Below are 25,538 nucleotides of genomic sequence, written 5' to 3'. Positions count from 1 at the left end.
TGGCGGAGGAGACCTCATTCCTCACACACAAAGTGTGAATACAGAAATGATGCAGTCTTTCCTTCTAAAGAGGAAGGATAGTGTTGAAGTTAAGGCATTGAATTGGGATCCAGAATGGATGCATTCATTTCCAGCTTATTAACTAGTTCCCTGAAAAGAAAAGGCACTTCTCTCACAAGGCCATCTTCTTACAGCTCTAGTGGCCACACTACTTCTGACTTTACCTTGAGTTGCATGATTACTAAATAGAGGTTCATCGTCGGAAGTGGAACTGAGGTTCAGTCCTAGATCTTCTGCCCTCTTTTTCTGCCTCTTCTGGTTGATGTTAAGTTCGGGCTCAGCTCGTCTCTTCATTTTTACTGCAAGAAGAGAGCAAAGAGTAAGCTTCAAGCAAGTTCACTTTCTCCTATACTTTTATGCTGGGGCAAGGTCTATGATATTGCTATTAGGTGAGCACAGTACATGATTTTTCACACTACTTGAGCACCATGCTTTGATAAAAGCCATAGATTAAAGAGGTTGTTTTTCTGTGGATCCCATTCTAAACTTCTAATCCAAACACAGGAAACTCAGGTACCTGGCAGTTTCCCTACTGTTGACCAATCTAATTTACAACTATACATAAAACGCCACAACCAAGAAAAGAGAGGGTAACTAACTAGAGCTTGCCTCACATTTGGGAACATTTGATTTGCCTCCAGAAGGGCTTTTGCTTAGTGTATATCAGAGATTCATTCAACATTAGCAGTAAAAAACTGAGGAAATATAAGATCAGTTCAGTGGATCTTTTCCATTTTCTCCGAGATGTTGTATACGGGAGAAAACTTCTTCCAAAGGAGGCAGAACATTTTGAAACCTGGTCCTGCAAACAGTTTTTTTTTAAAGCTAGCTTTCCTACCCTGTTTACAGGAAAATTGTAAATAAAGATGCATGCATCTTTCCCACTACAAGTCATGAGTTTGACAGATAAAAACCGCTGTGGAGGGAAGAGGAGGCAATAGTAAGTGAAGGTCAGGTATCTTCCTCTGAACTCAAGCAAGCATGAAGGAGCATGCTGGGAAAATTGTCAAGGAATGTGAAGGAACATATGGGTGAAAATACACTAGAGCAAGACCTGGTTTCTGCTGGGGTAAGTGAAGTGCTCTGGGAGTCTCACTCAGTTGAGTATGAAACACTGATATTTATTGTTTATTCTGCAACAGGATTAAATAACTGAAACTAACCATAAAACTAAAAAGCCACCTCAGTGGATCTGAAACAGCTTTTTAAAAGAAAGGACTGGACACATCTCTGCCATGAGACAGACACTGGCCGAGTCAGCGGGAGCTGCAGGACTGTAAATCAGACCCACAGGAGACAGCAGTGGTCTCCTACTGCGTGCGATTCAGGACGGTTTGCGCTAAGTCCTTCGAAAAAAGCCGCAACGTGAGACAGGTTCGTGAGCCCGGCAGGGATAACGCCCGAAGGTCACTGGGGGCCGAGCTCTGCGCTCGCTGCGGCATCTAACGGCGCGCGGGGAAGTGCGGAGTGGGTCCCACTCGCGGTGGCCTCGGTTCCTCCAGCCCCTTCCCTCCGGGGACAGCACCGGGCAGGCAGGAGGCGCTACCCATAGAAGGGGCAGAGCCGGGCCCTGGGGAAACGCCGACCCCCGCGGCTCCCCCGAGGAGCAGCACCAGCCCTACGCGGCGAAGGCAGGAGCGAAAGCGGCCGGGCAGTGGGGCCGAAGGACCCCGCCCTTCCCCCCGCGGGCGGCACTCACTGGGGCGGGGCCGCAGGCCGGCACCATAGCCCGGCAGCAGCGGCGGCGGGAGAACCAGGCCGATTCGGCTCCGCTCACTTTCGTTTCCCCGGCGCGCCCTCGCGCTGCCCCGGGGTCCTCCCTCGCGCGTGGCGCGCGCCAGTGACGTCTACGCCAGCCGACCGCGCCTGCGGCGAATGGAGCTCGCGACGCGCAGCCAGATTGCAGACGGGGGCGGGGCCTCGGGGCGCCTGCGCCGCTGCCTGTTGGGCTGCACCTGCTTGGGGGCTGTGCGGCGGAGGAGCGCTGGGGCACGGCGGCGCGCGAGCCGGGGTTCTCTCTTCGGTGGGCTGATTTCCCTGCCGGCGCTGCACGCTGCCCCTGCGTCAGGCAGCGCCCTGCTGGTGCAGTGCTTCAGAACCAGCCCCACCACCCACAACAAACAATCCTCAGGCACCTTAGAGACCGACGTATTTATCAGGCCCTGAGCTTTCGTGGATAAAAGCCCCCCGCCTCCTGCCCCCTTAATCTGCTTGCCCTAGGACAGGGGTGCGCCAAGTGGGGGATGGGCCCCCTCCAGGGGTGTGAATTTTCATAAGGAGGTTACAGCACGATCAGCTGCTGGGTCTCCAGCTCATCCATCTCATTGAAATATGTTGCTAGTTTTATATATGTGTATTCACATTTGTATATGGATTAACAGTTTTTCCATTCTGCATACTTATTTTCTTACATGTGCTAAAAGGTTTTTTTCCCCCATATGAACATCAAGATTTTTATTGGTTTGGATTATATCAGATGGGTGCAGAGGGGGCTGCTAATTTCAGGGACTAAAAAGTAGGACCTGACCTAAGTCTATTTTATAAAAAGTTTGCTCATCCCTGCTCTAGGAAGAAGCGCGGATTGTGCCCCACCATGGGCTATCTTAGTATACAAAACCACAGCTTCACTTTCCTGTGGGCTTAGGTTAAATCATCTCCCCCGTCAACTTCCACAAACCTTGACAATGAAAGGGGAAGATAAAAGGAATAATTTTCATGTTGAGTTCTTGAACTTAAAGTTCTAGACTTTCAAATAGTATCCTGGAACAATGGCAGGAATAAGAACAGATTCATGCGTCCTTTGATGCTAAAGAAACTGCTGATGTGAACTAGTCTGAACTAAGATAAATTAAAAAGCAGGCAACTTTGAGAAATTGTACAGAAATATCAAGGGTTACTCATGCTACCTGCACATCCTTATCAGTTTTCAAAATTGCCTGAGCTGAACAGAAGTAGTACTGAAAAGCCTTGTAGTCATGCAGCTTTTGTTTAGCTTGCCTCTTCAGTGTCTGAGGAAGTGGGTCTTACCCACAAAAGCTCATTGCCTAATAAATAAATGTGTTAATCACTGAGGCTTTTTGTGAAGCTACAAACTAACATGGATAGCCCCTGAGACTTGGTGTATTTTCTTCAATTGTCTGAAATCCTTCTATACCCTGTACCTTACAGCATGTAAGGTTCTTTTTCATGGAACCTAAACAAAGTGCTAGGCTAGTGTTCCCCTCATCTCACCCCAAAACATAAACTGACATCTATCCAACATTTATCCACAGTGGGACCACATCCTAAAGGGATGGGGATGCTTGAGGCCCACCACACAAAGATGAATGGAAGTGCAGAAGAGAAATGATGGACTTCAGTGTGATTATATACAATGGTACAGCAGTCCTTCATAACTGGGTTGATAGCTCAAATCCACCAAGCATTTACCTCGAGGAATAACATGGATTGGACAGGGCTGCTTTTAAAAATCTAGATAAACAAAAGGTACTAAGGCTATTTTATCACAACAATTTATAAATGCTGCTGTGTTATTAGAGCTTAGGTCAAAATCCTGTCTAGTTATAGGCAAACTAGGCACCTAGCTAGAACAGCAGATTCTGTCTAGGGCCACCTGGCCAAACCTGAACAAACAGTACAGCAACCTGGTACTCTCCCCACAATCACCAAATCTTATGGTGATGTGCACCTTCACTCCAGAAAGTCTCTCAGTAAGAGATCAATTTCTGTTGTAGCGGGCAGGGCAGCACCCTGATGTGTTATCTTGGATGACAGATTCGTTTGAGCAGCCTCTGTCTTAGGTGCAGAATCACTGTAACACTCAAACCAGGCAAGTCAACTAGACATGCACTATAGAATCTTAAGGAGCTCTACGGAACCATTAAAATCTGATCAGTAGCTCTATAGTAGGATCTTAAGTTTTAGATTCTCTTCCACACCTACAGCAGCTTGAATAATGTTTGCCAGGAAATGGCCACTAAGGATGGATTCTTCCTCCTTCCCATCATCCCAGCACAGAAGACATTTTCAAATTAAGTGTTTTCATGGAACGTAAACAAAGTGCTAGGCTAGTGTTCCCCTCATCCCACCCCAAAACATACATTGACATCTATCCAACATCCATCCACAGTGGGAAGCTATGTGGCTCTCAATCAGTTTTATAAATAAAGCCTCATGTCATCCCGCCATGCCTTAAGAAAACTGGCTTATGACTATGCATAACAGAGATGATTTATGCAAAACAGGTCATATAAAATCTATTTACAGTTACAATCTGCTGACTATCCTATTTTTATGTATGTATCATTCTTGTATGTGAAGTTAGAAATATGAAGTGTGAGTCTGGTTTTAAGTCTAAATGTGCTAATGAGGGCCATTACTGATACCCAGAAAACTTAATGATTCAGTAATCAAACCAATGTTTTTATATTCAAATCAAGAGAAGAAAGTGGGAACAGGTAGGCCACACTCTCAGAAAACCATCATCCAGCATAGGGTACAGGAAGGGATGGGGGTCTGGGTAGAAGGGTGAGTGCAGGAAGGGGTGGGGAGTTTGAACAGAAAGGAGCATGGCCAGGGGGCAGTGCAGGGTGCAAGAGCAGAGTGGGAGTGGGAGAGCTAGGCAGCAGTGTTGCATTTATCAGGTGTATCTCCCTAGGGGCATCTGTGGCTCTGCCCCCCAGTCTCCTCACTGCTCCTATTGGATGTAATTCTGGACAATGGGAGCAGCAAGAGGAAGAGCTTCCAGGGAAGCATTCCCCTACGCTGCTGTTAACCCACTCGGAGAGGGGGAATGACAGTCCCCCACCAAAGGCTCTTAAGCATCATGGGATATGAATCAATAACCGGTTAAAAGAAAACAAATATTAGGAATACATGGTCAGTCTTCACAGTGTAAAGAAACAAATAACAGGATCTCCTTGAGAAGTCTAATGGAATAAGTGCTGTTCAATATATTCATAAATAACCTAAAAAGGGGGTAAACAGTGAGGTAGCAAAGTTTGCAGGCAATTCAAAATTGCTCAAGATAGTTAAGTCCAAAACTGACAATAAAGAGCTATAAAAGGACCTCACAAAACTGTATAAGAAAACAACAGATGAAATTCAATGTTGATAGATGCAAAGCAATACACAATCCCAACTGTACTTATTAAGTGATGCTAATTACCTGCAATCATTTAAGATCGATCTTGGGTTCACTGTGAACAGTGTCTGAAAATATCCACTCAATATGTTAAATAAATAAAGCTAACTTTTAGGAAGCATTAGGAAAAGGATAGATAAACCAGAAATTATACCACTATATAAATCCATGGTATGTCTACTGCTTGAGTACAGTATGCCGTTCTTGTTGTCCCATTTCAATAAACATCAGAAACAGAAAAGACTAAGGGGAGATATGATCAAGATCTATAAAGCATAAGTGGTGTGGAGAAAGTGAATAAATGTTATTTAACCCTTGGAATAACAAGGGAACCAGGGATGACCAAATAAAATTAATAGGCAGCAGGTTTAAAAAACCATACGGAAATACTGCTTCACACAATTTGAACCTGTGTCACTTCTCATCAGGGAATCTTGTGAAAGCCAAAAGCATAACAATGTTCAAAAAGAATTAGACAAGTTTCTGGGTGAGATACAGAAATCAATAACTGGCTATTAGTCAAGATGGTCAGTGATGCAAACCCAAGCTTTGGGTGTCCCTAAAGCTCTGACTTCCACAACTTGAGACTGGATGACAAAGGACCGATCACTCCTGATTGCCAATTGCACTTGTTACAGCTGAAGCCTCGGGCACCAGCAGCAGTTCATTGGTTCCCAGCCATGTCACACTGTGGGACAGGATGACTCTGGGCACCAGCCACAGTTGAAAGACTGGTTACTGGCTAGATGGACCATTGATCTGACCCAGTATGCCCAATCTTATGTTCTTAGTAATTGACTTTGTGCCTGTTAGCTTTGCCAAGAACCTTAATCTGGGAAAAGGTTAAATGGAAGGTGCCAGATTTTATCCTTACTTGTTTTCCAACAGACATCCACTTATCATACCATGTATCCTGTCATCGCTGTAATATAAATCTTATCTTACAGGCGTTACCAATATCAATGTAAGAACCCTATTTGTGCCTGAGAACCCACAGTAAATGAAACTGCCTGCTATTGCTCTATTTGAAATACTTCTCACAATGTGGTGCCTGTTAAGGCAATCCCACCTAGCAGAACTCACTTTTCACGTAGTGGTTTCTGGGTCAGTTTGTCCTCAGTGTGTTTCCACTGTTCTTCTTGCGAGAAGCACATTCAGTATTAGAGGGGGGAAATTTAGAGTTGTGAAGGGCTAGTCTATTGTACATGCAGGGGAGCAATGCCTCCCTGGTCCTCATCTATCACATCATCTCATCTATATGCAATGTACATAGTTCTGATGGTATTGGAAAGTGAGCAGGTTACAACCATCCTACTTCTCCTTACATTGTAGTTTTAAACGGCTTTAGGGAAAAAAAGAAACCACCTGCAGACACACTGAAAAATTAATTTCTTTGACTTAAGTTTTAGAACAAGCATGGTAAGTGTGAGAATGTGTGTTAATTACACAATGACAGAAATAGCAAAGAAGCAAAATAAATATATTTAGTAAAAATAAAGCAGGCAGAAAAAAAATACAGTAACATGGCAAAATACATCTGACAGAAGAAATCTGTAATCCTTGGATTCCAGAGAGCTTATCTCACACTAGATGGGCACTGATCCCCTTCTTCCACAGAGATCTGGGTTAGTGTCAAACATTCTCAGTCTCCTGTTGGCTCTCCCCTGCCTGACTAGCACTTCTAAAAGAGAATATACATGTAGGAATTGACTGTCAAGAGCACAGGAGAACAGGAAACCTCAGCGTGGTTCTGACTTCTCCTCAACAGTAGAGATACACTATACTGAAGTTCAAGGCGGTTGTTAGAGACCTGACACCTTGGCTCCTAGACCATTTTGTCCCTGTTACAGTCCTGATCACACAAATCATGTTAGGAGGACACACTTGTCCTGTGAAATGTCATCAGCCTTCACACATTCCTGCAATTAGTTCTTCTGTTGGCACAGGATAGCGTAAATTAAGAAATACTACATTCTCAGGGTTAGGGTGCTCTGTGTTCCATTCATATTAAATTAATGGCATATCTGCCTCAACAAATGCAGGACAGAATGGTCTGTGTATTTTGTCATACAAATCTCTGAATGCACAAGTGCTTTGGAATAACTTCATAAAAACAGTAAAATGCTGAAGCTGCCTATGACTGTCAGAAGGGAAAATGTTTTTAACGTTAACCAACCAGAGCTATAAAAATGAGATCATGGCCCATTTTTACCATTAAAGTCAAAAGCAATTAGCAGAATGAAGTTTGTGTGCCTGGCTGGCAGGCAGAACAGCAGAAGTGGGTTTACATGTCTCTCTTTAGAAGCAGAAGAAACACTGAACGGAGTACATATACATGGACAGAGAAATAATACTACAAATAGATTTCCCCCCCTACACACACACACAGTAAAACGGCACCTTTCAGCTAACATCACTGACTCAAGTATACAGGCTAACGAAAATTGAGCTCCACAGTCAGGTGATTGCAAAGTGGAGGCAAGATTTCTTCACCACCTCCTCAGTGAGGATCTTCTTTGCTGTAAGGCTAGAGTGATGTTCAAGCTGAACAGCATCATTTTGTAAACAGTAAAAATACGTGACACAGTGCTTCCCCACTTCTTGACTTGTGTTTTGCCACAGGTGCTACCTCCCCATCAGGCTGACAGGACATTCCACTAACTCAAATTGCAGTAGCACTTCAGAAGAGATAAAAGTTATCTTCACTTCTGGCAGAGACTATGTTTTTGAAGTTATTGTTCCTAGATGTCGTCATTTCCCACCTCATTCAAGCCTGCAGAGAGACCAGCTAACACGCTTTGTGAGAAAGTATAGCACTGGTTAGGGCTGACACTTGGGAAGTTCACTCTTCTCCATCGCTACCCAACAGAAAATAAATGACATTAAGGCTACGTCTACACTAGCCCCAAACTTCGAAATGGCCATTCAAATGGACATTTCGAAATTTACTAATGAAGCGCTGAAATGCATATTCAGCGCTTCATTGGCATGCGGGTGGCTGTGGCACTTCGAAATTGCCACAGCTCGTCCCGACGGGGCTCCTTTTCGAAAGGACCCCGCCTACTTCGAAGTCCCCTTATTCCCATGAGCAGATGGGAATAAGGGGACTTCAAAGTAGGCAGGGTTCTTTCGAAAAGGAGCCCCATCGGGATGAGCTGCCCGGCGGTGAGCTGCGTCAATTTCGAAGCGCCGCGGCTGCCCACATGCTAATGAAGCGCTGAATATGCATTTCAGCGCTTCGTTAGTAAACTTCGAAATGGCCATTTGAACAGCCATTTCTAAGTTTGCGGCTAGTGTAGACACGGCCTAAGAGAGCAGCCAGAGACCCAGCACCCCCAGCCTACAATGACCTGAGTATGCTCAGATCAGAGGGCACATACAATCAGCCGAGTATGACTGCTTACTGCCAACAAAGACAAACTGCCATGTAAAATCAGACAAGAAAAACCCATCTTAAACCAGCACTGTACTGGTATGTTAAGTGTACCTCTGCTATCTGCTGGATGGAATGAGAGGCCTACTTAAATATCTATCAATTTTCTCCACCAGCTCTAATGAAGGAAATAAACATTCAAATAGGAATAATTCTACCCAGCAGATAAGCAATGGAGCATGCAGAGAAACTGGAACATTATGCTACCGACCAGGGTCATAAGTGATTGTGGAAATCAAAGTCTGTATGTAAACTTATTTAGCATGACAATTCCACTTTGTATGCTTTAAAGGGCAAGAAATTATACATTCGTTTAAAAACAAAACCAATAATCTGCTAAGCAGAATTCTTCATCTGCAACTCAAATTCCAGGCTGTTCAATGCCGATCTTTCTAAACATCCAGTCCATTTGCCTCTGATAGCTGTAGATCCAAACACTTCTAGGTCGGTTCTGCCTGGCTCACAGGCAATCCAGTCTGTGACCCAGGTGTTCAGATATCGTAGATATCATAGATACCATCGTAGTCAGAGTTCTCCTCAAAGTCATCACTGTCATAACTGCTCATTGACAAGATGGAATAGATAGAAGAGATGATACTGCTCTCACTGTCTGTGGCTGGGTTCACTAAGACATCCTGTTTCTCTGCATTCAAAACATACACAGATACTGTAGTTAGCTGATGGCTAAATTACAGACAGCTCTAATTACTAGAGTTCCTCTTACTGCTACACTGTGCACATTACAGGAAGTTTTTTCAAACTGCAGCTCCAGAGACCATCTGGCTGGGGCCTGTCTCTTCTATTTATACTTTTGTAAAAACAGTATGAATGGAATTTTCTTTCAGATTCCTTGTATGCTTATTCCAGTTCCAATAGGGCAGCAGGAATCGCACTGAGGGCAAAGAGACACTGTCTTCACTTCTTACAAATACTCTCCCTCTTGGCATCCAATCAAAAACTCCACTCTTGGTACCAATCAGTGTGGAGTCAGCTGGCTACTTCAGGGCCTTATCAGTAAGGAGAGTGAAAAGGAAAAAACTCAGAGATAGTGGCTGCAAGGTGCACTTTGAAGCAGTGGTGAGCAGTGTGCAGGGCAGGCCACCACAGAGGGGAATGAAATTTTGTAAAGGGGACATAGCACAATTGGCTGCTGGGTCTCAGGCTCATTGATCTCATTAAAAATGTTGAAATATGTTATTGTTTTTATATATGTGTATTCACATTCTACAGACTTATTTTCTTACACAGGCCAAAAGGGGGTTTTTTACCCCCCCGATATGAACCTAACAGTAATTTCCATCAGTTTGGATTACATTAGACAGGTTGGGAGAACCCTGCTAATTGCAGGGATGAAAAGTGGGGTCCGATGTAAAATATTTGCTCACCCCTGCTTTGGAGGACTACAAGGACTCCATTTGAGCATCTGGAGAATAAGAACATGTTGGGGCAGGAATTGTCCGCTGTTGATTATTTGCAGAGGCTCTAATCTCTGACTGGTGTTCCTAGGTGCTTTTGGAATATAACTAACCATTCCTGGTTGAGCCTGTCTCCTTCTGGAATCCACCTATAGTGAGCTCATTCCAGTTTCAGTCAATCTTTCCACCACCGCATAGAAATAAACCCATGCATTCCTCTTACATAGGACAAAATAAAGGCTATAATAAAGCTTTCTTTGCCTTAGTATTCTATTGATAAATACTTCATCTGGCTCACATGAAGGTGGGGCCTGAGCTGGGGATAAAATGTGAGAACCACTGATTTCCTGTATGTGAGAATAAAGTGAATTCCCATGAAGACACTACAGTAAGGTCTCAGAGTACACGAACTCACAGCACGCAACCCCACCCTTACCCGACTGACCCCGATTCCTATTGTAAACCCTGTAGCACAATTTCCAGTTGCATTTAACTCGTTCCCCCGACCCTGGCTCAACCCCACTGGCTCCGCACAGCCTTGGCTCAGCTCCGCTCACCACCCGCACATAGCTCCTGATTGCCCCCTGCCTCTAACTGTAGCTCACCACCCCTCAGGCATGACTCCAACTCAACCTCCCTGGTCCCTGTTCAACACCCCCTGCCGGCTCACTGCCCACATGCAGCTCTGGCTCACCTGCCAACCCCACCTCTGGCTCTGGCTCTCTACCCCCATCCCAGTTTAACCCCCCTGCACGTGGCTCCAATTCAAACCCCTCACATGCGGCCCCATTTCCATTCTCCTGCCACAATTTAAATCCCCCACACGCAGCTCTGGTTCAACCCCCTCGGCCACCCACGCGCAGCCCCAGTTCAGCACCCCACCCCCAGTTCAACCCTTCTGCTGGCTCACCACCCACGCCCAGCTCTGGCTCAACCCCCTGCTGCGGCCCAGCTCACCATACGCACATGGCTCTGGTTCACCTGCCACCCCCACCTCTGGCTCTTGCTCACCACCCCTCGTGCATGGCTCCGGTTCACCCTCCACCCCAGTTTAAACCCCCCACGCATGGCTCCAATTCAAACCCCCCACCCCCAGTCCACCCCTCCTGCCGTCTCACCACCCACGCCTGGCTCTGGCTCCGATTCAACCTCCCGCTGCTTCCTGGGTCACCTCCCGAGAAGGGCTCTGACTCACCACCCCGTGCACAGCTCCAACGTAACTCCACTCCTCTCCCCCCTGCAGCCCTACCCATCCCAGCCTCATCCCCTGCGCCCACCTCCCACAGCCCCAACCCACCGCCAGGCTTAACCCTCCCCAACTGCCCCCAACCCTGAAGCCTTACCTTTTCGCTGCCTCCCCGGCTACAGAACGCGTTCTGCTGGGGAAAAAGCCAGATCCCACTTACGTGAAATCCGGGTTACATGAGGGTGCATGGACGGAACCCTTGTGTACTCTGAGACCTCACTGTATTTCATCTCGTCACCATTCACCCCATGACAAGACACTTCAGTGCTGCTTTGGAATACTCTGCAGATATGCATGTATGTAAATTACAGCTACAGCAGACTCAGTTCTGCAGAGATGAGAGAAATCCATGAAGCAGGGCTGGAAAACTCTCTGAACTGTGCAGAATCTTCTGAGGGAATCAGACTGATTTGACTAAATAGTTTCTGGGTTTTTGTTTGTTTGTCTGTCTGTTTCAATTTAGCATTGACAGCATTTAGTGATGTCATTCTGTTTCACCAAGGAAGACAAGAAATATTTCAAAAGCAACTTCAGTTAGCATGGATCCCAAAAAGCTGTACATATAAAAGGGATCACACACCCACCTCTATAGGGGAGCCAAGTAGTGATCTAACAGTACACAGCAACAACAGTTTTTAAGAAGAACAGAGGAGAATAAATGCTGTATTTCAGCACCTAGGTAAGTGGTGCTCTAAAAACAGGGCTGTAGAATTGTATTACCAACACTGGAATTTTACCAGGATATCAATCTGTTCACCCCCCCACAACTCTTGTTTCAATGACAAGTGGACAGGACCAATCATGCTGAGTTTAATCCACTGTCTAGAAGTCACATGGTAAATTTTTCAAAACCTGCTCTGAGAAACGATAGCTTAGTAAAAATATGTCCTAAGAAATTCAAGTGCTGCTTCTCTAATAGTGAAGTCTTCTCACTGGTTTGTCGGGCGCATGCTATATAGTCTTTAGAAAGATGTCCAAAATATTTTACAGTGCAAAAATCTAGCTATGCCATGAATGCTGAAATTAATTCCCATTCTAACCTCTGAAAAACACCTATTAGAAAAACATTGACGTCGCCTTAACCTCATATAGGAATTAGGATTCATTCCCATTCCCACAGTTTATAGGTGCCAAAGGAAGTTCTTTTGAGGACATGGAGACAGAGACGGCACATCACACCTTCTCCACCCACCTCTCACCTTTGCGCTCTCGGATGAGAGCCAGCCGATGCTCCTTCATCTCCAAGTTCAAGTTTTCTACCATCCTGTCGATGCAGTTGTCCAGAACCAATGAGCGTGTCTTGGACTGTATCTCTCGCCTGCAGATGGGACACTCCACTTTACGTTTCATCCATTCATTGATGCAGTAGGAGCAAAAGCTGTGCGCACAGTTTAGCGTGACAGCCTGTAGAGGTCAGGAGAACACACACCATCAGAGTAGGAAAAAAATCCTCTGAAACTAGCAACACACCACACGGACATTCCTTCTTAGAAAAAAATATCACAGTGGCTCTGTAGTACCTGCTGTCCAAAGGTCAGATAGTACTCACGTAACAATCAAACCTCACCAGCTAACATACATAGAGATTATCCCCATTTTTCAGATGGAAAACTAACAAATGGAGAGAGACTTCACCCACAGATCACAGCAAATCTGTGACACACAGGAAGAGAACTGAGAATGTCAAAATTCCAGTCCTGTGCCTTAAACACTAGCCTACGTTTTCCACCTTAAAAGGTGGAAGTGTGAAGAAAGTGAGATACGCAAGTCATATCTCCTGAAGCACCACTCCGTATGAAATGAGATGGAGTTTAATTTTCCGATATTAGAACAAGGCCACTGTGTTCAGGTTTTCACTGCTATGAAGAAATTTCCATATAACCCACTGAAATTAAAATATAAATTTCTATTCATGCTTTAACAGTCAACATTTCAAGCTTAATCTGAGTTGAACGTCTCTTCTAGAATAACTGGAGAGGAGTAAAATTTTACCCTTAGTTATAGCCACGTAATCCCAGTTAACAAATTTCATTGTGTAGCTGTAACTGACAACATGAAGTGACTTAATACTCAGAAAAAGGAGCAAAACACAAAAATCTTAGCCAGTGTCAGTGTTCCGTGTAAGCTCTGCACTTCTGCAGCCGCTCTGGAGAGAGTCAAATGCCACCCAACTGATTAACAGAACAACCACAGCTAGGTTTGTAGTTCTACTGGTGGCACATATCTTGGTGCACATAACCATTTGAACATGCCTTGGTGAGGGAACATTAGTTAGCGTGAATATTTTCCAAGCTAGAGAGAAGAAACTTCCGGGTGGGAAAAAAAGAGACCCCAACCAAACTTTGCTTTGATTTTTTGAGAAACAACTACAGTTACTGTACCTCAATAAAGTGTTCAGAACAGATTGTACACTGCAGCTCATTCTCCAGTACATCATTCATCTGACTCAAAACCTCTTCCTTCTGTGCTCTTGCCTTCTCCTTCTCCTCCTGTAAGGACGGGACACATGATCACCGGTGGTGAAGCAAAGGGTTTACGAACTAAGGCTGGGATGGAGGGAAGACAGCTACAACACACAGTCTCAGGGATTCCTTGTCTCAGGTTTGCATCCTTTCTGTATGGAAAGGAATTTCCACACCTGCAGATATAAAGAGGATATCTGTGGATTTGCAGGACTCTAGCTATGGTTCAGTCAGCATATCCTACAAATCTAGGTATACAAACACAGTTAGCAAAACTAGCCCGTAATGGAGGAATACCATCTTAGTTATGACAACCTTATGGCCCACTGAGATAAAGGAAGGCCACTCATGCAGCTCACTCGCTACGCTAGGTTGCCCACCACTGTCCAAGCAAGACATCTTGTCCCTGCCATCAGAAAAGCAAATTTCCATTGCTCCAGGCAATAAGTTTTGAGAAAAGTACTGAACACCCTCTTCCTCCCATGGCTGCAAATTGTGCTGATCTTTTCAACAAAACAGGAAAGCAACTTCTGTTCAGTACCTTAGTCTCTTCCAACTCTTTATTCTTAGCTTGAATGATCTCTTCAAAATCCTTCTTGCTACGACTCAGCTCGTCCATCAGAGCACGATGCTGCGAAAATATAAATCCAGACAGATTCTCGTAACTTGCCTCAATAAAACACACACACTCTTCTTAGCATCCTACTCAGTTCACTGATTTTTGCTAACTTTTTACTTAATCAATGCAACAGGAGCACAACCCCTCAGAGAACAAGGACTCCAATTACTTCTTTAGATGAGGAATCAGAAGGATCAGTCTTCTCGAACTAAGTAAAATATAGGTCACATGGTAACGCACAACGGGAAAAGACTCACTAAGCAAACATATTCACACTCAAAAAGAGTAAAACCCACATGTAATATCAGTATATGGGTTAATCAAATAATTCACTGCAGGTCATAAAATACAAACTTATCTGGGGAGACATAACTCATGGCTCAGTTGTGCCTCACAACACCAGGTAGTGGCATAGGGAATTTTGGGGTTAACTCTCAAGAGGTTTCAAGGGTTTCCAATCACCTGGTAATTTCACCACAGACATGGCATGTTTCATGAGCTCCCAAAAACCAACTGAAAGGAAGAATTTAGTTTTAAGCTGAAACTCATGGAAATGATGTTCTAACACACGCTAGTTACAAAAGACAAGTCAGTCAGAAGCAAAGAAATTTTTGTCTTCAGCCTCTTGCTGAAAAACTGAATACTAGTTCTGGGCTACATGAGATTCCAAAAGTACAACACTCAGGATAAACGAAGGAAATACTGAATAAACCTGAAACTCTCATACAAGTTCAACTTTTTTTTTTTTTTTTCAAAAAATCAACATATGTATTATTTCATGTCTAGGATAACCGTGAGGTTATCCAATTATAATATGACCACAAAATATCACTGTTGCTACCACTGTTACATAATTGCAAAAAACCTTAAGCCAAGTGTGCCACATGGCCAGAAAGAGTTAAACATCCTCCAAGCTAACTGACCCAGAATCAGCCAAGAAAGACGTATTAGAAAAGTATGTAAACACTAATTAAAGCCATTCAATGCTAGATAGGCTAGAACTTTGAAATGGAAACCTGTATTGTCAGAAATTCTCTCTCAATTGTTAGCTTTGTATTTCCTGTCTATTACTATGGCTGGTGATTCAGAGATTAACAGGAATATTAACATCTAAATGGATCTTCGTTGAAAATGTAAATACATGATGAAGCTTAGCATAAGTAACAAGCAGTCCTGTAGCACCTTGAAGTCTAATACTGTTATTTTTTTAGGCAATAAACTTTTGTGGGTAAGACCCACTTCATCAGATCTGGAGCAAAAATAAAAAGCCAGGGTTTATATAGTCAAGGAGGAAAGGACGAAGAAGAAGGGATAAAAAGAGCGGGGGAAGAGAGTGTCAGCTGTCATTAATAGGACCTGTGGAAGAAGTTAATTAAGTGGGACGGGTGCCATTCCTGTGAATATCAAAGGTGGGGAAATAGTCCTTGTAATCACAAAACAAAAAAGCAGTTGCTTTAAAGATTTTAAAGATGTACCACTTTAAAGATTAACAACATAACTTATTAGGTGATGAGCTTTCATGAGGCAGACCCACTTCTTCAAAACTGGAAACTTTTTTGTTTTGTGAAGTTACAGACTAACATGGTACCTCTCTGAGACTTGTCCTTGAAATGTGTAAAGTAATTGAGATCTCTGTTAAGTCCCAGGTTAAATGCATCAAACTTGCAAATGAATTCCAATTCAGATGTTTCCCATTGTAATCGAGTAGTAAAACCCTTTTTGTAACAGGATGGCCACTTTAAGGTCCATTATTTTTTGTCCTAGGAGGTTTAAATGTTCTTCTACAGGTCAATGTGTATTCCACTTCCTCATGTCTAATTTATGTCCATTCATTGTTTGATGCAGGGACTGTCCAGTGTGTCCAATGTACATGGCAGAGGGGCACTGCTGGCACATAATGGTATGTGTCACATTAGTGGATGTGCAGGTGTATGAGCCCCTGATGGTGTGCCTGATGTCATTAGGTCCTGTGATGGCATCTCATCTAGACAAAGCAGGCAACAGGGTTTGTTGCAGGGATAGGTCTCTGGGTTAGTTTCTCTTTGGTATGGTGTGTGGCTACTAGCGAGTATTTCTTGAGGTTGGGTGGCTGATCACTAGCAGCCACACAATACCACTGAAACACTAATCCAGGAACCTATCCCTGCAACAAACTTTTTATACTTAAACAAAAAATCACTTCTGTTTATTCATAACCCAATGTAAATAACTGTTAGGAGGGAAGGAAATGGCTCTGCATTTCTTTCTTTCATTGATAAAGGGGGCAAACTTTATCAACTTGCTCTGTGTAAAACTTTGTACAGGGTAAGACAAATTTGTCTAAGAGTTGTGGTCCACTGCAGCTGTGACCCTCTCTGCTGTGTGAAGTACCTTTGACTGAGCCTTCCCAAACCTGAGCTGACCTCAGTGTCTGTGTTGCTTTGCTGTGGGCTGTGATCCCCGAATTTTGTCTCCTCCAGTGATAGCACAGAGGATCTCACTCAGCAGGACAGGGTGGGGTGGGGCGGAGGGCAGGCAGGGAGGGTTGATGGTATTTCAGCAGATCAAGTGACTCTTAAGAGGATCTCTGTGACCGAACCTGTCACACCGGGAACTGGATTCCTGTCGATTGGAGATGTGAAATTGACCAAAATGACAGCCAACAGCAGGAACGTGAAGTCCGAGCAGACCCTATGTCTACCTCACTACATCGACATTAGCCTTATGTCTCTCATGGAGACGGAGTTATGTCAGTGTAGCCGGACACTCACCTCAGCAGGCTGTAGTGCAGACATTGATGTAGTTAGGCCAACATAAGGGACCTAACATCAGCCTAACTCTGAACGGTAGACCAAACCTTAATACCTTTTCCAGTGCTAAAGAAGAGCTCTGTGTAGCAGAGAATGTAGTCTCTCTCACCGACTGAAGCTGGTCCAATAAAAGACATTACCTCAGCCAACTTAGCTCTCCATATCCTAGCTACAAAAACACTCTTTGAAAATACTGTAACCTGCACCAATAAAAGCTGATTTAGAAAAAAAGAAAGTAGCAGAGAGAGGTGTGACAGCTAGCTTATAAAAATCTGGTTAGCCAAGGCCCAGCCAGCTAACGTGTTAAATATTCATTACTGCTACCAAAAGCTTTTAAGTCGTATTTGGATTTTCGTGTAATTTTGCTCCTTTTCGACGGTATTTCTGTTTGCCAATTACTGGGGCGTGTGGGACCTGTCACTTACATCACAGAGATGAAAAGCAGCTACAATCTGTTCCACAGGGACAGACCTCAGGATCCTGGACAGTTGCCAGAACAGCAGGTAAAGTTTAAGCACTCCCCACATTGCACAGCTGGACCACAACTAGGTCTGTAGTAAATTACCTCCTGCAAAACCTGGGCCAGTTGCTCCTTCAGATTCTCTTCCCCTTGCTGCTGCTTCACTCCCTGGAAAAATAAGACATAAAAAGACATTTGCTGGGGGAAGAGCAATTATTATGGAACCAGACTAAGCAATACACAGAGGTCAGAAATAGCTACAGAAAGAGCAGTCAATTATTTTTGACAAGGTATGGCCAAGGTCCAAACCTCACAGAAAAGAAAACAATAAAATAAAAGCAAGTAAAAAGATGTCAGTGTCCAGTCAAAAGTGTGTGGCAGTCTGCATTTGACCCCCAGTTTGCTGACTCCCCCAAGCTAGCGGAACAGGGAGGAGAGAGGAAAATAAGAGTTTCTCTCACGTTAGAAATGGATAAATTGAGAAGTCTTGCTAGTGTGAAGTGAACCCTAAGAACTTTCTTACCTTTAATGATCTCAGGGCTCTCGAATCATCAGCACAATCTAAAGTTACACACTATAACTCTTTGTAGACAATAGCCTTCAATATTAAATATCCGGAACATCTCCAAGTTATTTTAGCTTTAACTGAACTAGAATGTTCACTAGGCACAGAAAGGGAAGTAATAGGTTTTGAGTGACAAAATGGAAATGTTCTAACTCCACTTAGGAACACATCTAAAGAAATTAATCTGCCACATTATTGTATACAACACCCGCTGCTGCTTTGGATTCCTCCATCAGCATAGGTAGGGAGGGAGAAATCTTTCTTCCTGTATGCAAGATTTCTCCAATAAAGTATCTAATAATCTGGACACATAGGCTTTCCTGAGTGTTCACAATTACTAGACAGACTGACCAATCCACTTTCAGTTGGATTTTCTCTTGCTAACAACCATACTTGTTAACAAACTGAAGTACATAGAGACAGCAGAGCTTTTTTAAAAAAATCTATATACAGGCCCTGTAAAACTTCCAGATGAGTGCTTTGTGAAGGAAAAACTATTTACAGATAAGGAAATTGCCTTTGCTGCACTTTATTCATTAGCTAGTCTGGATCAAAGAAAGTAACAATTCCCATTGATTATCCTGATTGAATGGGAAAGGGCTTGGAATCCAAATCAGTCTTGAGTTGATAACCTATGTTGAGTAAAAATAGAAGAGTTCAATCTAAATGATCCATTCAGTCATCCTTCTCCCTATAACCACAAGGAAGGACACAGAAACAACATTCACTTTGCATAGGCCATTCAGCTTTCAGATGGCAACAATGCCTTTACTATCTATTTGTGATGAACCTGCCTTTCAGGTTAAACCTCTTTACTAATCTCTTGACTGGTCCAGCCCCTTTCATCCCTACCCATTCTCTATGTTTGGAACTGGCACACTTCTGCAATAGGAATACTGAAGAGCAAGTGATCTGGTGACCAAGAAACCACCAAATTTCTGTTGATGACTGGGCTAATCACCCGCCCCCCTGCTGCCCTGCATTTAAAAGGTCAAGCTGGCATGCAGGCTGGCTCACCTTCTGTCCCAGCCATGAGGATCAAGCTCTTCTCCCATCCCCTGCTGCTCTGCATTTAACTACAGAGCGACAGGAGGGAATGGGACTGCCCAGTGCCCAACAGGCAGGGAGGCTGAGACAGCTTGTGTGTCAACTCAGCCTTTTAAATACAGAACAGGGGAGAGGGCGAAATGGAAGCTGAACCAGCCTGTGCTCTGGCTCGGCCTTTTAAATGAAGATCAGCAGGGGTGGGCAGGTGGGGGAAAAAGAAGCTGAGCCAACCTGCTTTTAAATGCAGAGCAGCAGCACGGTAAACTGCCTGATGCCGGCACAAGAAAGGTAGAGGCTGAGCCATTCCCTATTTACTGAGTGGGGAGCTGCGAGTAACTGGTAGCACTAACTACTTAACCAATAAGCATCTGCTTGTTGTGCAACTGGATACTCTATTACATCCCTATGCTGGAATGGATGATAATATCCATACCAATCTGCATACCTCCAGAAGCTGTTGCTGCTCCTCATGGAATGTCTTCTCCAGCTGTTCCATCCTCTGCTGCTGATGTTCCTGTTCAGTGCACAACTCGTTCTGCAGTTCCTGCAGCTCCTGCTCCATCACCTTGATCTCTTTTTGGCCAGACTTCCTGCTCTTCTTCACACTCAGAATAGCCGTCTTTTTCTCCTCCATCCTGACTTTCAGCTTCATTATATTTCCCAGAGTTTTCCTCAGCATTTCCAAACCAGTCCAAGACTGTGCCAGACTAGAGGTTTTCTGGTCTTTATGGCTAAAAGGTAAAGCTTTCTCAGAGTTCACAGGATTACAATACACTAGAGCTTTATCCTCCTCCATGCTTGGTCCAGGAGAAGGTAGCTCGACATCCATGTTTTCTGTTGGTTGTTTGGCCAGTTCTGCCCTTTCATGTGATTTACCCAAAGGTTCACTGTCACAAGTCACTCTGTCCCTTTTGGATTTGGAATTCGAAGGGCCTTCTGCTCCAGATGCCTCTGATTCCTCCAAACTAAGTTTGCGTTTAGTTCTTGCACCCTTAGCTTTTCCCATCAGATGGTCATTCCTTGGGGCTAAAAATGGACCAACTTTCTCCCATTCTTCCTTAATCACTTCATATTCATATTCAGCAGTCTCTTTATTATCCAAAGGCACTCCTAGTTGTATATGGTCTCCTTCACTTATTGGATAGGCCTTTGATGGATCAAGGCGTTCCTTATTCAACCAAACACCATTCAGACTCTGAAAAACAGAAATCAGCAAACCTTTTCAATGTACGTTTATGTTAACTCCTCCATGAAGTATTTTTGGTTGCTGCAAGCACAGCCTACCTTTTCAGAAAGAATATTGCCAGGACAATTCAACAAATTGCCCCTCTAGCTTCTGCATGATTCAGATAACTGAGTCAGTGTCCCTTTCTCATGTGTGCGTAAAATTTAGTTCTACCACTAATAAGGGTTTTCTTCTACAACTGCTAGGAATAAAATTAATTTAGGCAACCATGCGGAAAAAAGGAAAGAACTATCCAAGGCTGCTTAGGATGGTATAAACAAGAAACAATGGTCAGAAGCTTAATGGGAAATATTTGGACTAGCCCATAGGAAGAACTCTAAACAGAGAAATCAATGAGACACTGCAATGATTTGTCAAGAATTATTTATTTGGACACATCACCAAGAGATCGAGAACAGGCTACGAAGAAGGTTAAAGGAACTAAATTTATACCAAAAGAAAGTAGAGGGGACAATGTAAACCAGTAGCAGTTCTGTTTCTGGAAAGAAGCACCAAAGGAAGGAGAAGGCATACTGGAAGATGTAAAAAATGTAGCAACTTGGTGTTTTGCCTTATACACTGAGAAAGATCCTGCATGATTCTTTTAAGTACAACATGTGCTTAGTACAGAGCATAGGGTCCTCAGCAAAGGAAGTATTCCCAAGAAACATGACAACAAGTTTAAGGAAATAGTAGAGGTGACAAAATGCAGCAGGTGCAGCAAGGGGTTACCCTTCATGAGTTAGCATAATGGTTTCCAACCACTACTACATACACCAGGACTAGAACTTCAGGCTTACCTGACTGATATGACAGACATCTCTATTTCTAGCTTAACAAGGAATCACTGTTGCCCCCCATGAGAAAAAGGTTGGTATTGCCCTGGAGTGTCCAGCCCGTGGAGCCTTTCTATCCCGGCACTGCTGTCATTTTTCTGGCACTGCTCGCGCAGGCCCCAGCTCCAGCTGGTGCAGCTCACGCAAGGCACTGTTCCTGCCAATGTAGCTTGAGAGGGCATGGCTCCAGCCAGCGCAGCTCATGAGGGCCCAGAAGCAGCTCAGGTCCCGGCTCACGCAGCTCCTGAGGTGATGGCGGCTCTGGTACGTCACCAGATTCAGTTTGTGCTGAGGGTGCCTGGCTCTGTGGGTGGGGGAGGGTATTTATTTAGAGTGGGAGAGGTCTGGGGGGGCTGGCTCTGGGGGATGAGGGGAGGGATTGGTTTAAAGTGGGGAACTGGGGGTGCCTGGCTCTGAAGAAGGGAGGATTGGGTTAAAGCAGAGGGCTGTGGCTGCCTGGCTCTGGAGAGGAGAGGAGGGATTGAGGATTTTGCATGTCTGAAAATTTGCGTACTGGGGTACTTATGCTTAAAAAGAGGGTGTACTCTATGAAGAAAAGGTTGAGAAACACTGAAGTAGAACTCAGTTTAATTGCTTTAATGGCCAGCAGGAGGGATCTGGCCATTAAACCAACTAAATTGAGTCCTATTCTTTCAGCATGGCAGGGAGGTGCTCCAGACAGCTCCTGGGCCCGCATGTCTCGCCCAGCCCCACAGATTGGCCACATCCTGGACAAGGTTCCTGGGGCCGTGAGGCTGTCGTTGGGGCTCTGTGCCCAAGGCAGCTCCCATCCCCCCACCCCCACAGGATTCTCCCAGTTCCCCTGGGGCCTGCAAGTGGCCAACATCCTGATCGTGGGCCACAGTCCCCTCCCCAGCCACAGTTGGGTCCCCCAAGTTGTGGAGTTGCTGGTGAGGTGCCCCACCTGGTGTCCTCCTGGGGACAGGGGGCTGCCAGCAAGGTCCCCTGGCTTGGTGTCCTCCCCCAGCTGTGGAGCTGCTGGTGAGGCTCTCCACTCCAACTGGCTCCCAGTTGTGGGGCTCACAACGGGGGCTGGGCTCCCCACAGTGGGTCTCCCTGACCTGGCTCCCTGTTCTGGGGCTCCCCAAAGCGCGCTGCCAGCAGGACTCCCTGCCACCAGCATGGCTGTGATGCACCCTGCGCAGATGGATCTCTCTGGTCCAGCAGCATCCGTTGCCCTGCCAGATGAGAGATGTTGCTGAACCAGAGAATCCAGGGTAAGAGAGGTCAAACCTGTATTAAAATCCCAGACATGTTTAGTTTTTGAAAAAACCCAACTGGAATGAGATTTAAATAGACCAATGGTAAAGATCTGCATCTTTATTAATGAAGTTGTTGTAAGTGGGACTATTGGTGACTTCTAAAAGTATCTCTAGTACTCTGACTATACATAAAGGTCAAAAGGTCACATTTCGGGACCCTGCCTCAGAAAGGTTGCTGACCCCGAGCTAGAAGAACTTTAAATAGCAAATGTATAAACAGACCTCAAGTACAGTAGACCCCTGACTTATGCAGAGGTTGTGTTCTTGTGCAGCCCAGCATAAGTCAAATTGTGTGTTACTTGGGGGAGCCAGGAAACTGACAAGCATTCCTGTCTGCTGTGAGCAGTGGAGAGGTGGGAGCCAAGCTTCAGCTCCCCACCACTCTCAGGAGCTGGGATTGGTGGGGATCTGGAGCCTGGCTCCCAGCTCCTCACAGGAGACAGGAAACTGACCAACGCTGCAGCTGTATTGGGTACATCAAAACAAATACCACTGAAATGTTAATAACACTGACCGTATGTCTTCTAGCTATTCCACCTGGTCTTGGCCTTCCAACTGCATCCTTTAAAAGTCAGTGTGCATTATAGAATATTTCATGTGTTGCATCTAACTCATTTTCAATCAGGTTCCTGACTTTAATAATTTTCCAGACTGAAGGAAAGCATGGGAGGAAAGGGACTTGAATTGACAGAGACACCAACTTGCCACTGTCAGCAAATGAGATAGTGAGGTGCTTAGAACTCAGATCTCAATCCTTTAATCTAGCTCAGCGGTGAGCAAATGTTTTATGCCAGGCCCCACTTTTTGTTCCTGCAATTAGCAGAGCCCCCACAACCTGTCCAGTGTAATCCAAACCAACAGAAATATCGCTTATGTTCACATGCAAAAAAATCCTTTTGGCATGTGTAAGAAAAGTAGGCAGAATGTAAAAACTTATTAATGTGAATACACACATAACAACAGTAACGTACTTCAACATTTTTAATGAGATGGAGGAGCCTGAGACCCAGCAACTGATCATGCTGTGCCCCACTTATGAAATTCTATATCCTCCCCCGAGGGATCTGCCCCCCACTTTGCACACCCTTTCTAGCTTCATGATGACATTGTGTTTCATGTCACCCAAAGGAATCAAAACCAGTTTCACAATCAGAAAACCATCTCCCATTTTAGTTTATTAAAGCTAAACTTTTGTTATTCCACTAGACATACAGACGCCAGTTTGTCATTTAATTAACGTTACAAGAGTAATATCGTTTTCAAGAATGCCAACCTTCATAGTCATTCTTTGTACAGGAAAGTTCACAGACTAATTCTCAGGACCAATATTTCCCTCAGCATTTCGCTATCTGATAGCATTAATACGCTCTGTCAAAGAAAAGAAGCTAAACACAGGAAGCATCCCTTACAGGCAAATACAAATAAGTCTGAGTCAGCATTCTAGATCTCTGCTAAGTTCAATTCCAGATTCAGGGTGCACAACCAGAAGCATACGTTCTCACAAGCCAGTTACCCAAGTTAAACTATACTGTATTACAGCATGACTCAAGTTTACCTGTACTTCGTAACTATGACCTCACAACTGTTCAGACACAGCTCCATAATGGGAGGTCATCCTCAATACCTCTCAATGCAATTAAAACGCAATTCAACCTCAGTACCTTGTTGTCTGTAACTGTCCACTGGCCTTTTGCATTCTGCTTGAAAACACAGTGATAACGGGAGATCATCAGTGGGCAGGTTTTTGAGAGCAGCTGGTAGGTGAGGCCAAACCCACGACCTATAGTTACCTAAAGAAAAAGAAAGTTTAATAGCCACCATTAGCAACAGTACAGAAAGAGTGATCTATCTGCTTTCCATTCTAAATATAGTAAAACAAACATTGGGGATGAATTACCTTTGTACAGTAGTTTTTACAGAGGTGCAGAGTAGCAAGTTTAACACTAACCACACACATATATTTATAACTTCTACTGAATTTGACAATTTCATGTCTAAGAGTCGAAAGCTAGAGGGAAACCTTAAAAAAGCCTAAAACACGTTGATGTTTTAGGAGTGAGGAACATTTGTGTCCATTTTACTGATAACAAACCTTCTTTAAGCGAGTAAGCGAGGTTGTGACAGCAGTGAATTTAACATTCACAAATTCAATTACTCGTAAGTGGCTTGTTGTCCCCTGCACTGTTGCCGCTGTGCGACACAAGGCACTGTAGCCACCTGTGCTGCGCAAGGCACCTTTGCCACTGCATGACACTGCTGTTGCCACCACGTGGCACTTTTGGCACCACCATGAGGTGCCCTAGCCATCCATGTGGTACGTCCAGATATTCGCGAAATTCAGCATTGAATGGTTCTCAACACTGAGCCCTCATAAATGCTGTGACCCTACTGTACTCTGACAACAAACCATCTTCTGCCAACTGGGTAAAATATTTAGTAAAAAGCCTCTGATGAAAGCTTCAGAAAAAGCAATGCTGGCATCCTGTCATTTCCCTTGTTCAAAACCATAAGAGCAATAGAAGCTTTAACTCCATAAAGTCTTTCGCATTGGTCAAGAATTTAGAGAAACATTGATGTGTAGCACTGTGACTCTCCAATCTTACTTGAGGCAGCTAGGCTCTGTCTGGGCTGGAGGTTCAGGCACTGAAGGCCAACTCAGAGAGAAGAATTTTCCTGGTAAATAGAGAAAGCAGGAGTTGTGGTTCCCCTAACTTGGGAGAGGCTGAAATTGTTCATTGTTTAACCTCTAAGTGAATTCAACAAAGGGTTGGAACAATTCAGCTATTTCCTCCTTCCTGTTACTGCCACAAGAGTATTATTTATCTGCAGAACATGGCATAGCTTAAAGACAATCATCAACACAGTTTGAAAGTACATGATGAAAAATGTCATTGTGGCTCAATAATTAATAGCAAAGGCTGCAAGATAAATGTAACAGTGCTGCTGTATTTATAC

General features: G+C 44.3%; 1 protein-coding gene across 3 annotated transcripts in view; it reads right to left on the bottom strand.

Moving 5' to 3' along the window:
- Positions 1–25,538, bottom strand: part of CMTR1 (cap methyltransferase 1) — a 70,997-nt gene that overhangs the window by 40,335 nt on the left and 5,124 nt on the right. Inside the window, exons 2-8 of one of the 3 annotated variants that reach the window (XM_074989791.1) lie at positions 24,245–24,373; positions 19,685–20,434; positions 17,733–17,795; positions 14,301–14,390; positions 13,679–13,786; positions 12,497–12,701; positions 225–359 (exon numbers count right to left, since the gene is read on the bottom strand). In XM_074989791.1, the coding sequence (XP_074845892.1) occupies positions 225–359; positions 12,497–12,701; positions 13,679–13,786; positions 14,301–14,390; positions 17,733–17,795; positions 19,685–20,434; positions 24,245–24,373 (1,480 nt within the window). Of the gene's footprint in view, positions 1–224; positions 360–1,759; positions 1,910–8,447; positions 9,280–12,496; positions 12,702–13,678; positions 13,787–14,300; positions 14,391–17,732; positions 17,796–19,684; positions 20,435–24,244; positions 24,374–25,538 lie in introns of those variants that run through there. The other 2 variants (XM_074989790.1, XM_074989789.1) reach the window with 2 other exon arrangements.

This window comes from Carettochelys insculpta, chromosome 3, assembly GCF_033958435.1.
Source record: "Carettochelys insculpta isolate YL-2023 chromosome 3, ASM3395843v1, whole genome shotgun sequence".
Lineage (NCBI taxonomy): Eukaryota > Metazoa > Chordata > Testudines > Carettochelyidae > Carettochelys > Carettochelys insculpta.
This window is presented reverse-complemented; position numbering and strand designations above follow the sequence as displayed.